General features: G+C 44.1%; 1 protein-coding gene across 1 annotated transcript in view; it reads right to left on the bottom strand.

The window, feature by feature from the left end:
• Positions 1-2763: 2763 nt before the first annotated feature.
• LOC123039092 (uncharacterized) overlaps positions 2764-13798 on the bottom strand; it is a 38588-nt gene continuing 27553 nt past the window's right edge. The window contains exons 3-6 of the mRNA XM_044462387.1: positions 4756-4972; positions 3302-3341; positions 3130-3221; positions 2764-3038 (exon numbers count right to left, since the gene is read on the bottom strand). Of these exons, the coding sequence (XP_044318322.1) occupies positions 2952-3038; positions 3130-3221; positions 3302-3341; positions 4756-4972 (436 nt within the window). The 3' untranslated portion in view covers positions 2764-2951. The remainder of the gene's footprint in view (positions 3039-3129; positions 3222-3301; positions 3342-4755; positions 4973-13798) is intronic.

Below are 13798 nucleotides of genomic sequence, written 5' to 3'. Positions count from 1 at the left end.
AGCCTGAAGTTTTTTAAGTCTTTTTTGCGAACAATTTTGGGTTTGACTGGAGACCTTTTTTGGATTATATCTCAAATGTATATAAGTTTTTATGCTTAACCCGGCTTGACTTTTGACTATAAGTCGCCAGCTTATGACAATCATCATCTATGTGGAAGCATTGGCTTCTAAATATTGGGTTATCACCTTTACTGCACAGGTCATGTAAACCGGCAGTACAAATTCAATATCACAGTGGTTATATGTGAGGTATTATAACCCGCCCTGCGGTAAACCGCCAAGGGTTCTTGTGATCTACTTGTGTGCATGGTAAGACTACATTTGGGTGGTTACCCGCCCTGGCTCTTGACGTTAGGTCGCCAGGGCATATGTTGTTTAAACTCTGTGCAGGATTTGCAGAACTATGATTTATATAAATGCTTCAGTCCCAGCTCATCACTAAAATTAGTGTCTCAAAAGGGTTATTAATTATTGATTTTTCTCAAGGGCTATAAGCCACCGGGTTACAAAATTTCCGGCTTACAATGAATGCGCATTAAGTCGTCATCGGCCAAGAGCCGCCGGGTATTTAAACTCCGGATTTACTTGTCAACCGATGAGGTATTCAAATCTTTAATAGCCAAAACTGGCTGGATTTTCATGATGATATTGAATGATTGAGGTTTTCATACCGGATTATATTATTCAAATCTTGAATAGCCAACATGGCTGGATTTCTATTGTGATTATCAATAGCCAATTTTATAGAGGTCTTCAAAGTCGCTTCAGCGCAATGGTTATTATTTTATCAATACAATTGAGGGAATAGTCCCGAGTCGCTGCAGGCTAACAATTCGGCACTTGGGGGCTACATTATTTAAATTGAGATTACATCAAATATGCAAGTCCCATGTCACTGCCAGAATGCACCATGGCACTTGGGGGCTAATGTAAAGTCATTTTTTGATCAACTTATTGAAGACTCGGCTCATCTCATTGTAATGAGCCGGCCCTTGGGGGCTACCAATTGCTCTTGTTAAAAATTTAAGGTACACAAGTTAATTCCATTATATTGAAGGGTCCATTGCTCAGTTGGTAAAGCATAAGGCTCTTAATCTTGTGGACGTGGGTTCAAGCCCCGCGGTGAAGGCTACATCATGAGATGTTATTTTTAATGAAGTATATATAAAGCCCCAGCTCAGTATTATCTTGCTGAGCCGGTTCTTGGGGGTTACACGTTGCTACTCAAGTTTACATAATCGTATCTACAAAGTCCCTGCTTATTATTATATAATGACCCGGCCCTTGAGGGCTACACTGGTTAAAATTTTATGAGCATAAGACAATTTACAAGTCCCATGTTGCTGCAAGCATGACAACCCGACACTTGGGGGTTACATGTGTGGAATATTTAGTTTATATGATTGAGATGAATAAAACGGATGTTTTCAAGGTTGCAACATTTATTGGAGCAAGTATTAAACCATCACCTTGTTCTGCTCAAGACTTGGGGGCTACAGGTAATATGGATATAAGGGAGAAAAATCTTCAAATTATCAGTTTTGAGCAAATCAGCAAGATCAATTACATGACCCGGTGTCAACAACAATTATGACCCGGCATTGTCTGTTTTATAATCCGGCAATTTTGGTGATGGTAAACCGGTAAGTGTTACAACTTCAATCCGGTTGAAAGTCAGATGAGTATTTTAAGATCAATATTTTTTAAGCCGGTGTTTTGGAGGCCGACTCAAATGAATTACCTCTTACTATATTTTTCTACAAGAAGACCAATGTCAGCAAATTGATTCTGAAGCTGGCCTGTTAACCTGGATTTTTTAAAGAAAGAAGTATCTGGTTTTTTTGCATTGACAAAGTTGAAGCATATCTGTTAAAGAAGATTTTTCTATGAGGTTATGGACATATTTATATCAACAAGGAAATGACAAGGACTTAAAGATGTTCAGGTGCCGGCTTACAAGAATATTTAACCCGGAGCACAACCTGTCAAATTTGTTCTTGAGTTATTTGCAGGATCAGTTTAACACGGATAAATCCAAATTAAACTGAGGGCTAATGTCGGGGTTATACCCCGCGGTATGACCCGGCCAAAAGTATAACGCGGCCAGACTTGGCGCTTCACCGATGACCCGCTGGAAGACTGGCGACTCACGGGTCTGGCGGCTCATGGATCAGACGACTCACGAGCTGGCGACTCACAGATGGCCCTAATGGCGGGTCAGATAGAAGACTAGGCCCAAGGCCTAGAAGGCCGGCTCATGTTATGTTGGGCCGGCTTAAGAGGAAAGGGATGATGAATATTTCCTTTACAAGGAAGCAAGACCCAGACTTGTATTCAATTTGTAAGAAAAGATAGACTAGTCCTAGTCCTACTAGTACTCCACATGTAACCCGCCCCTCTAACTTATATAAGAAGGGGCAGGGCTCCCCAAAAAGGGGAGGCAAGAAACAATCTCTAGGGCTAGACCTAACTAAAGAGAGCTAGCTTACCGGCGACTCCCTCATGATTATAATGAGACTTAGCCACAAACAACATGTAGGGTTATTACCGGATGATGTTTCCCAGGGCCCAAAGCTCTTTAAATCCTTGTCTTGTGTTGCGTCTCTCGATTCCGCCCAACCCCTCTCAAGCTACCGCATAGATGCGTTGGCCTCGCGACTAAGTCCTTACACTAAGGACATCTGCCCTAACAATTTCACGACATTCATCTTTTGCTACGATAGCAACACGCCGCTCAATGTTCGTCGACACGGATAATCGGCCTGATCAACACATTACTGCTATATAAGCTAACACGTACCAGGCCCATTTCATCAATCTCAGGACAACAGTTTAATCTAACTCCAACAATGATGTCAACATCGAGCACATAGACAGGTTTGCGAGATGAACGCCTCTCTCGAATCCCAAATAGAACTAGTTTTACGAGGTCCAGCTTATCAGAGGCTTCTCTATCTTGCCTCCGCCTCTTTGATTGTCCGGATGAGATGGGAGACACGATACTGGAGCTTCTCGTTCTCCACGGTCAGCTTCCGGTTCTGCAAGGTTCAGTAATTAAGAGGAAACGTGGTTACACTAGGATCAGACAGTGGTATGGTGGTGACGGTTAGTTTCAGGTAAATCAGATACCTGTTCCTTCTCAGCAAGACATTCTTTGGTGGTTGCGTCAAGCTTTGACTCAAGATCTCTCATGGCAGATGAACTTGCCTCAGAGGGGCCATCTAGTGAACAAGGAGGGAATGTGAGGTGTCTCTTTCACGAACATGCTCCTCCTAAATACCCAAACCATATTTAAGATTACCTTTGTTCAGCAGCAGGGCTTCCAGCTTTGCTAACCGTGCCTGCAAAATATGAAGGATTCCACCATAAATAAGACAGGAAACATTTAGGGGACACATGTGTGGGTGTAGTATGAGTACTCATGTACTCCTATCTATTAAGACATCCGTGCAATAGATCTTAACTAAGCATGATAAGCGTGTCTTCGCATTCCATGTGGATGGTCAAATACATTAACACACTTTGGATTGTTCACCATCAATAAAGAAACAAAACAGGTAGCATCGCTGCAGGATTGCTAAAAATAGTACTACTCCGCTCCATAATATAAAAACGTTTTTGAAGCTAAAACAGTTTGAAAACGTTCTTATATTATGGAACGGAGGGGGTGCTACTTATTCATACAGCATGAGCACAGCCGTTGGTATAGGTAGTAGAGCAACATCCCAAGATTAGTGTAATTAGGCAAGGCCAGCTTTTAAATGTGTGGAACTGCCAAATAAGACCGTGTCTCCTAAAAGAGATTGAAACTTGTATGTTAAAAATGTTCTAGCTTATACGGTATAGCCCGTTTAAAAAAAATTGCGTCTATACCCACCATGTCAAATCAATATGTTAGGACACCAGTGGTCTGATGGATCGTACTCCGTAATTCTGAAGGCAGCTAGACAGGCAACAAATAATATGCATCTAAAATCTGTTGCAGCAGTTGGTTGCTCGCTGACCGACAACGATTTCAATTTGCTCCAAATCAAGCACAACATAACACACACATAAACCGACTCCAGTAAGTTTTCCATTGCTTCCATGTGGCAGATCATTTCCAACGTCAAGTGTCAACAAAACAAACATAACAGGCCTCATTGCTCAAAGAACAGCTAAAACTAGTTACACATGCATCATAGCCAGTGGCAGACGATAGAGCGGCATGACAAGTTGCTTGGGTTAGTCATTTGGAAATACAGTGTCGGTGGAAAGCACAAAGCAGTGAACCTCCATCTGTGAATTTGTGGGATTAGATTATCTGCCCTGTCCTGTAATAACAAGCTAAAATTCAGAGCTTCAAATGTGGCAAAAGTTATACAATCCCTTCCCCAATAATCAGTACGACAAGTGTGTTGATGAGCCGACGCCTTGGCTACAGAAAAGCAAAAGGGACAAGGTTTGGATTCTGGAACATCTGTTTGGGAATTGCGTAACTGAAGTTATGTTCCAGCAGCCGGTGGTCTCGCAGACTACAATTCTTGCAGGCAAGTAACAAAGGTAGTCGTCTAGAAGCTGCTGAGGTCGTACTGAGTTGGATCTGCTCGAAATCAAGCCCACCACGCGCGCACAAACCTACACCGCAATGTCCTAATTCGATAATCCATGAACAAATCGATAGCCTTAGCGCACCAGACTTCTAGACTAGGGCTACAGTTCTCGAACGGAGCAGAGATACTCAGGGGGGCAGGGGAGGAGACAGACGGAGCAAACCTCGGCATCGGAAGCTCTCTCCTCGAAGGATTTCAGGGCTTCCGCCGGCCCCGCCGCCATGCTCGCCGCCCGTGCCCTCGGAGTCGGAGGGGAGTTGACAAGTGGGATGAGCTGGATGGGAAGAGCCTTCAGGTTTGTGGCCCAGGATAAGAACAAAGGCCCGTTATTAAGCAAGGACAGCAAGGTTGCAAGCTTAAACGAACCCTTTTTTTCCTTTCTTTTTTAGGCAGGAAATAATAAAAAAAGAATACTCCATATGCGTAGACCACCTAGTGAGGACTATTAGTAATGAAGTGAGCCAAGGCGCACCGCCGTCATCGCCCCTCCCTCATCAGAGCCGGGAAAAATTTGTTGTAGTAGAAAGTCGGGAAGTCGTCGTGGTAAGGCCAAGGACCAACACACCAGAAAATAATCACCGCCAATGAAGCATAGCATACATCGAAAGAATTCAACCAGAGGACACATGAACATAGACGAACAGATCCGAATAGATTCACCAAAAATAGATCCACCAGAGACACACCTCCACACGCCCATCGATGAGTCTAAACGCATCGCTGGAATGGGGCTAGGTAGAAAGAATCTTATTTCATCTTCAGAGAACCGCCGCCGTCACGCCTTCCTGAGCAGGATAGAAACCCTAACAAAACCCAAAGAAACGGCTAAAATCGAAGCTCTCCGCCCAGCATGGGTCATGATCCCCTAAAGCCATAGGAGACGAAGCGGACTGGCGGCAGGGGCAGAACCGCAGAAGGCAGAGGAATTCTAAACTTTTTTTACGAGGTGCAGGCAAACTTCTGGATGGAACTAGCAAAGTGCTTCTTTCGTTGCATTTTTCCCAACCTTGCTAAATTTGTGAAGTATGAAAAAAAATTCAGCATTGAATAGTGTCAAATAGTAAACATCACTATCTAAAATTTATGTGTTTATGTTCAACTTTTTTAATACATATTCTACATTTTTTGGTATACATCGGAAACTTTTTTATACACGTTTAACATTTTTTCGAATCTTGATTAACATTTTTTAAATACATTATCAACTTGTTTTTTCATACACATTTTTAATGCATTTTTGTATACATAAAAAATTCATACACATTTAACATTTTACAAATGCTAGATTAACATTTTGAAATGTTTTATGTAGAGTGTTTTTTGTAATATGTATATTTAGAATATTTCGAAGTATAAACAAAAGCAAAAAAACGAAAACAAAAATGTGGGGGGGGGGGGGGGGGGGGGGAATAAAAGGAGGTTGTGGCCTCCCGCGAGCTGGGCCTACCCAGCCTTGCGCTCCCTGAGGCGAGGCTGTCCTACGTCTCGCGTAAAGCAAGACATATGCACTCCCATGCACTGTGGTGTCATGGTCTCCAACCTTTCTCCCTCTAATTAGTTTCTAGTAGACTATTGTTCTTTCTAGATTTCATCATTATTATTATTTTAGTTTTCTTGTGATGATAAAATGTAATTAAAAAAAATAACCTTAGCATCGCAATAGATAACATAGAAACATATTTTAATTGATATGTTTACATATAGGGCCTAAATTTGATTTCATACCGGGCCTCCATTTTAAAGGTACAACCCTGAGTTTGAGCTTGAAGTTTCGCATAGCAATAGAACATGGCACTCTCAACATCTCGTATTCTTTTCACAATCTTTTTGAAACTTTGAAATGTTGTTTTCATGAAGTTTTCTTTGAAATTTAGTTTTCATGTGATATTCTCTCTGCAAACAATTCGAAAAAGATGAATGCTTTTTTAGGGAAAGCCGTCATGGCGAGCTTTATTGGTTTGATAGAATGGCTACATCGTTGACAAGACTCTCAAAAAGCTAGGGGATTATCATCCCAGATACAAGCATTGATCAAAATCGAAGCATTCCTAGCAAGTTCATGAGCCACTAAATTGGCCTCCCTATTACAATCAACAAGCACATCATCAAATATAGAAATAAGGATATTGCAATTAGCATACACGGGTGCCATTAGAGTAGCTGAGAAACCTCCATCCTTCATAGTTTGAACCACCTGGAGACAATCAGTATGAATAGTGAAAGAATCGGTACCCACATGATGTGCTACAGCCTACAAGGAGATCTTTCTAAATGCAGAGGCTTCCACCATAATCGCATCAGCAACATGAGGAAGATAACGATGGGAACACACAATGCAAGCTCCGAGATGATCCCTAATAATGACTCCAGCTCCTCCATCTCATGTGTCCTCCATTGATCAAGATCTTCTCTTCCAAAGGCTTTTTCCAACATTCCCTTGGCTTAACTTCGTTTCTAGCATTTGCGCTTTTATAGTTTGTAGCCAGCACAGCAATGGAAATTGTCGAGCGTACCGGAGTTTGAAACTATTCATCATGTGCCGCTTTTATTCTTTCCCACCACTTATACCAATGATAGTTTCAGCCATGCCAAGATTGTCCAGTAAAGGAACTATACCTCCCTGTCTGATTAGTTCCTCCAAGATTACAAGACATTATATGTCAATATCAATGGAATTCTGAATGAATGACCACACTCCAAGTTGTGTCCACACTTGCTTCGCTCTTTCACATGTAAAAAGCAGATGTTTTATATCCTTACAGCCAGACGAAGGTTAAATACTGCACGGTTGAAGGATAAATAGGCATGAAACATACAAATATTGTAGGCACACCTAATTTGCTTGATGGAAAATGACACCCCCTAGATATTATTAACACCATACCTTGTCACCTTAGGGCGAGTACCTTATGTCCAAGTTCTTTTTATTGAACTTGGATATGTTTAAATTATATCATCTAGCCATGTGTTAGTAACTAAAACTATAGGCCATGGGACAAATGTTGGGCTTATTAAAAAGATGTTTATAAAACCTTGGGAGGCATTTGCCTAAGGAGAGGTTTTGAAAATAATGTTTTCAAAAAGAAAAACTTTGGTAGGTGGAGATAGGGATGGTTTTGAAAACTAGATTCAGGGCGAGAAGGAATGGATGGATTTGAGCATGTAATATGATCATGTCTTGATCATGATTATGGTGCTGTGGAAGGGTGTGGGTAGCTCCATTTTACTGTTTTGTAATGTGGATATCCCTATCTAGGAACAATTTTTACTTATGCGGTTCCGGTGAACGAACAATAGTCTTGCCCGAGTCTTATAGTGTCAAGTCTAAATGTTGAGCAACCTTGCCTAACATGTATAACGACATTACCCTCGTATGCAACGGGGCTCGACTTAGTAACTTGGATAACCTATCCTGGAGCCTGGAATGGTGGAAACATCGTGACGGGAGAAGACGTTTTCTTCGCTCAGGATGGGTTCTTCTCCTTTCAAAGTGGTCATCACTACTAGGGAAAAGCCTAACAGTAGCGCGGGTTCTAGGTATATCAGTAGCGCGGGACAGGGCGCTACTAATAAGGCGCTACAGCTAACCCGTAGCAGCAGTGTGTGCGCTCCCGCGCTACTGATATACAAGTGTAGCAGCAGCGTTCTTCTCGGGAGCTCGCTACTGCTAATAGCTATAGCACGTTTCTCCTGTGCGTGCTACTGCTACTGTCGCGCTGCTGCTAACTTTTCTCCACTCGCTACTGCTAATTTTAGTAGTTTTTGTTTTTTTCTGCATATTTGTTTTGTATTTGAACAGACTTTATAGAAGAATCTTTAGCACATACAAATGTCATTATGATACACATACAAATGTCTGCGAGACCACAAATATAATCATAGCATATACATACAAATAGTCTCATCATAATCATCATCCAACACAAAGTGGTATCTTGTCATCATCTCAAAAATAGTGATACATGCAAGTCTCAAATACTTGCAACTACAACGTCATCCATCTAAACAAAGGTATACGCGAGAAGAGCTATCACTATGAGTGAGAGCGGAACTATGCAGTACATGAGGCGGCGGTTATGAGTCCTCTCTCGCGCTAGTGTGAACCTCAAGTAACTAGCTTCTCCTTCTTGTCTGCTTTTGAAGCCTTTATGGCTGGTGCCTGAGAACCCATTCACTTCCGCCTGACACTCAAGCCACTCGTTGTACACCGCCAGAACATTCCCTTTGTACACGACATAGCACTGTCATCTCGCCATCAAGAAGCTAGGTACCTGTTAGAGATGCATCTTCATCAAGAGGATGTACAATCATATGCAACAAAATATACTAGAGCAACACGAAAAAGAAAGGGTTAGCAACTAGATGCAACATATAGTACGCAAACTAATTAACTAGAGGTACGCAGGTCATCGTACCCAAATTAACAAAGTAGCGTTACGCAAGTTCGGCAGGGACCGTGGACATCACAAAGTTTCATCGCTACAGAATGTATACAAGTTCAACCGACACATATCATCATCATCGACATTGTAAATCACTAGAAGTTCCATCCTTCCATATCATCCAGGATGGACCCTAGCATCTTGAATGGCGTGAGGTCATGGCGTTGCATGCCTATGCGAGTTCGGACGTCAGCTCGCGATATAGGGCCGTGGTGGAACATCCCCTTCTCATCGACGACTTCTTTCATGATGATCATCACAATGTCCCTTTGGATGCGAAAGAAGTCATCTCTTCTGAGTATATAATCCGCTTGTCCATGAGATTCTACCCACTTGTGGATATGATCATCATTTCTACCTGTTATGCGAAGCTTTTGGCGATCCGTGCTGAACTCAATCACGAGATGGAGGATGTAGAATCCATCTTTCTTGCTTGGTTTTGGGACTTGGATGCAGCAGAAGTTGGTTTTATGCGCGAAACCCATCTTCTTGTTCCTTTGTTTCCTGATCTGCATGTGGCCACCTCTAATGCTGAAGCCTTGGAGAGCATCATCTAGAATATTCATTATGTGGGTGTAGTCCTTCTTCTCGTAATCTCTGGAAGGGTCGAAATACACGGCGTGGGAGACTCGTGGGTAAAGAACAATAAGGACGGCGCGCCCGTTGCTACGGGGAAAAGACACCTCAAATTATTCTCCATATGAGCGAGAAGGAATGATTGAAATGTACGAAAGGGTTGTCCAGAACTGACTTACTTTGGATGATAAGGCACGAGGACAATTTCCTGGTCCTTATTCTGTACCATGAAGTTTTGGAGGTAGTCCCTAGAAGTTTCACGCTCAAAGTCACCGAGACTCAAGAAAGACTCGTGCATGAAGTACGGATCCGCCACACAGATTTGCGAGGCTTCTTCACTCTTCACGACGGAGCTCATATGTAGCACAAAAAGGCGGACAATTGTAAAATCGAGCCGCCTTGTTAGAAACATCTCAAAGATATGGTCAAACCGCAGTAAGAACACCTCCGCAGGCCGTGTGTCGACATAGCACTTCCCCTCAGGCACACGAGCCGTGTATGTCGGATATCCTGGATCCTTTGAGGCTAGTAGGCTTTTCTCAGTGGATAACACATGGTCGTGCAGTCTCCTAAGATCCCCTGATAGTGCCTCCAGCGGTTTCGGCGGTAGCATCGGCTCGCCCGTGAGATGGAACATGGCCACACCTTTCACGGGTACACGCTCTTCAGAATCCATCGTCTAGCTGCTATGTGCTCTAGCTTGTTTGGAGGCAGTTATCTTCCCCGATCTCTTCCTCTCCATTTTCTTGGGCACACCTTCCAGACCCTTCCTTAACCCCTGCCCCAGGGTTCCTGGGCTAAGCACTGTACGACCCCCGACTAGCTGAGCCTGTGTTGAGGCGGCATCTTCACGCGTGTCCTGTGAGGAATTCATGAAGAGAGACTTTTTGCAATCCTTCCAACGACCTTCCTGCCCGGGCATATCATCCATATCCTCATTAGCATGCTGATAGCCCAATTCGTCATATGGTTGACTCATCATATCTATGTCATAGTCATATGCATTTGTATTGAGGAAACCCATAGGGTCGACCTCCGTCTCATCATCCATTCTCTGTTCTACAAGACCGATTACATCAGCCAATACTATTGCACCCCCTTCATCACGTCGTTCGCCGCTCTCACCCAACACTACAGGAGCTGGTAATTGCGTAGGCGGGGTGGTGGTTGTTGGGGAACGTTGCAGAAAATTAAAATTTTTCCTACGGTTTCACCAAGATCCATCTATGAGTTCATCTAAGCAACGAGTCATGGGAGAGAGATTGCATCTACATACCACTTGTAGATCGCGTGCGGAAGCGTTCAAGAGAACGGTGATGATGGAGTCGTACTCGCCGTGATTCAAATCACCGATGACCAAGTGCTGAACGGACAGCACCTCCGCGTGAAACACATATATGGAGCGGATGACGTCTCCTCCTTCTTGATCTAGCAAGGGGGAAGGAGAGGTTGATGATGATCCAGTAGCACGACGGCGTGGTGGTGGATGCAGCAGAACTCCGATAGGGCTTCGCCAAGCTGCTGCGGGAGGAGGACGAGGTGTAGCAGGGGAGGGAGGCACCAAGACACAAGGGTGCGGCTGCCCTCCCCCCTGCCCTCCTTTATATAGGCCCCCAGGGGGGCAGGCCCTGGGAGATGCAATCTCCCAAGGGGGCGGCGGCCATGGGGGTGGAGTGCCCCCCAAGGCAAGTGGTGTGCCCCCCCCCCCACCTAGGGTTTCCAACCCTAGGCGCAGGGGGGCCCAAGGGGGGCGCACCAGCCCACTAGGGGATGGTTCCCCTCCCACTTCAGCCCATGGGGCCCTCCGGGATAGGTGGCCCCACCCGGTGGACCCACGGGACCCTTCCGGTGGTCCCGGTACAATACCGGGTGACCCCGAAACTTTCCCGATGGCCGAAACAGCACTTCCTATATAGTTTTCTTTACCTCCGAACCATTCCGGAACTCCTCGTGACGTCCGGGATCTCATCCGAGACTCCGAACAACATTCGGTTTGCTGCATACTCATATTCATACAACCCTAGCGTCACCGAACCTTAAGTGTGTAGACCCTATGGGTTCGGGAGACATGTAGACATGACCGAGACGGCTCTCCGGTCAATAACCAACAACGGGATCTAGATACCCATGTTGGCTCCCACATACTCCTCGATGATCTCATCGGATGAACCACGATGTCGAGGATTCAAGCAACCCCGTATACTATTCCCTTTGTCAGACGGTATGTTACTTGCCCGAGACTCGATCGTCGGTATCCCAATACCTCGTTCAGTCTCGTTACCGGCAAGTCACTTTACTTGTACCATAATGCATGATCCCGTGACCAGACACTTGGTCACTTTGAGCTTATTATGATGATGCACTACCGACTGGGCCCAGTGATACCTCTCCGTAACACGGAGTGACAAATCCCAGTCTCGATCCGTGTCAACCCAACAGACACTTTCGGAGATACATGTAATGCACCTTTATAGTCACCCAGTTACGTTGTGACGTTTGGTACACCCAAAGCACTCTTACGGTATCCGGGAGTTACATGATCTCATGGTCTAAGGAAAAGATACTTGACATTTGAAAAGCTCTAGCAAAACGAACTACACGATCTTGTGCTATGCTTAGGATTGGGTCTTGTCCATCACATCATTCTCCTAATGATGTGATCCCGTTATCAACGACATCTAATGTCCATAGTCAGGAAACCATGACTATCTGTTGATCAACGAGCTAGTCAACTAGAGGCTTACTAGGGACATATTATGGTCTATGTATTCACACGTGTATTACGATTTCCAGATAATACAATTACATCATGAATAAATACAATTATCATGAACAAGGAAATATAATAATAATCCTTTTATTATTGCCTCTAGGGCATATTTCCAACAGTGATCTCCGCACATGCTTGTTGATGTGTGGTTATTGGTGTGCTCTCGGCCGGATCCAGACGAATAAGATTCTTCGGCCATAGCAGCACCCAACCCTTGCAGCTTCCAATCCGCGGTGGGGTCTCGTCATCCTCTCCCACATGCTCGAACTCCTCTTCCGTAAGTGTCAGATTTTCCTCCAAAATCTTGGACAGGGGTTCCTTAGCCTCAATAGCTCGTTTCACCCTCCCTTTCCAGGAGGCCAAATCATTGTTGAACATGCCCATGTCGTGATTGTTAATCTTTTTCATCTTCAGGTCATCCCACAGTTGTTCTATGTTATCATCCCGGTCAGGGAACTTGAATCTCTTGTGCAACTTTGTTAGGAGAAACTGTGTCAAATGTTCTTTACTCCTTAAGTCATCGTCGTTGATGCTCGCGCATTCCCGTAGGATGCATCCTACTTGGTTCCCATAGCACTTGCAAGGTTCTTCCGGCTCTAATGGCTCAAACTTGCCACGTGCCATCTTTGTGACCACTAGTCGTCCAATCCCTAGTTTGTTAGGTTTTCGCATCCTCTGCTTCTTATGCTTCTTCTTTTTGGTAGCGCCATCGGTGTCGGCGCCATCGGTGCCGGTACCTTCCCCATTGGTATCTTCCCCGCCGGTACCTTCCCCACCGGTCTCGGCGCCGCCATCGGTGCCGGCACCGTCGGTGTCGATGTTGGCGTTAGTACCATCATCGAGGCCGACCTGCAAACCTTGCTTAGCAGCCAAATAGTCAAGGTACTCTTGTTCACCCTCATAATCCATCTTGTCTGCATCTTGGTCAGAAGGCCCAGTTTCTTCCGTGTTTGACATGTTTCCTATGATTAAGTCTCCTCGTTTATTTCTAAAAGTATGAAAAAAATGAGAAATGACATAAAAAAGAAATCTATGTGCCAAAATTCATGTAAAATTTTGGCATGACCTTTGCTAAAAAATGGACATATCGAGCGCCTGAAATTCACCGGAACGGAAATGAATCAACATTCCTGCGTAACATAGGCCACTCGGATCATTTCCCAAAATTGAACCAAAACATCACATGTCCAAATTCCAAACATGACATGTCCAAAACATGACATATCCACATATCACATGTCCAGTTCAAATTTGCATATAAATTCAGCCTACCTAAATTAAGCCTACCTAAATTTGCTTTAACAAGGGATGTTGATTTGGACAATTGCTTAAGTGCTAAATTCATAACTAAATAGATAACCTAATTAACCTACTGCCCTAACTAAAACCTAAGTAAATTAGCCGAAGAACCCTAGCTA

Source organism: Triticum aestivum, chromosome 2B (assembly GCF_018294505.1).
Source record: "Triticum aestivum cultivar Chinese Spring chromosome 2B, IWGSC CS RefSeq v2.1, whole genome shotgun sequence".
Classification (NCBI taxonomy): Eukaryota; Viridiplantae; Streptophyta; class Magnoliopsida; order Poales; family Poaceae; genus Triticum; species Triticum aestivum.
The sequence above is the reverse complement of the archived record's forward strand: the minus strand, read 5'-3'. Positions and strand labels throughout refer to the sequence as shown.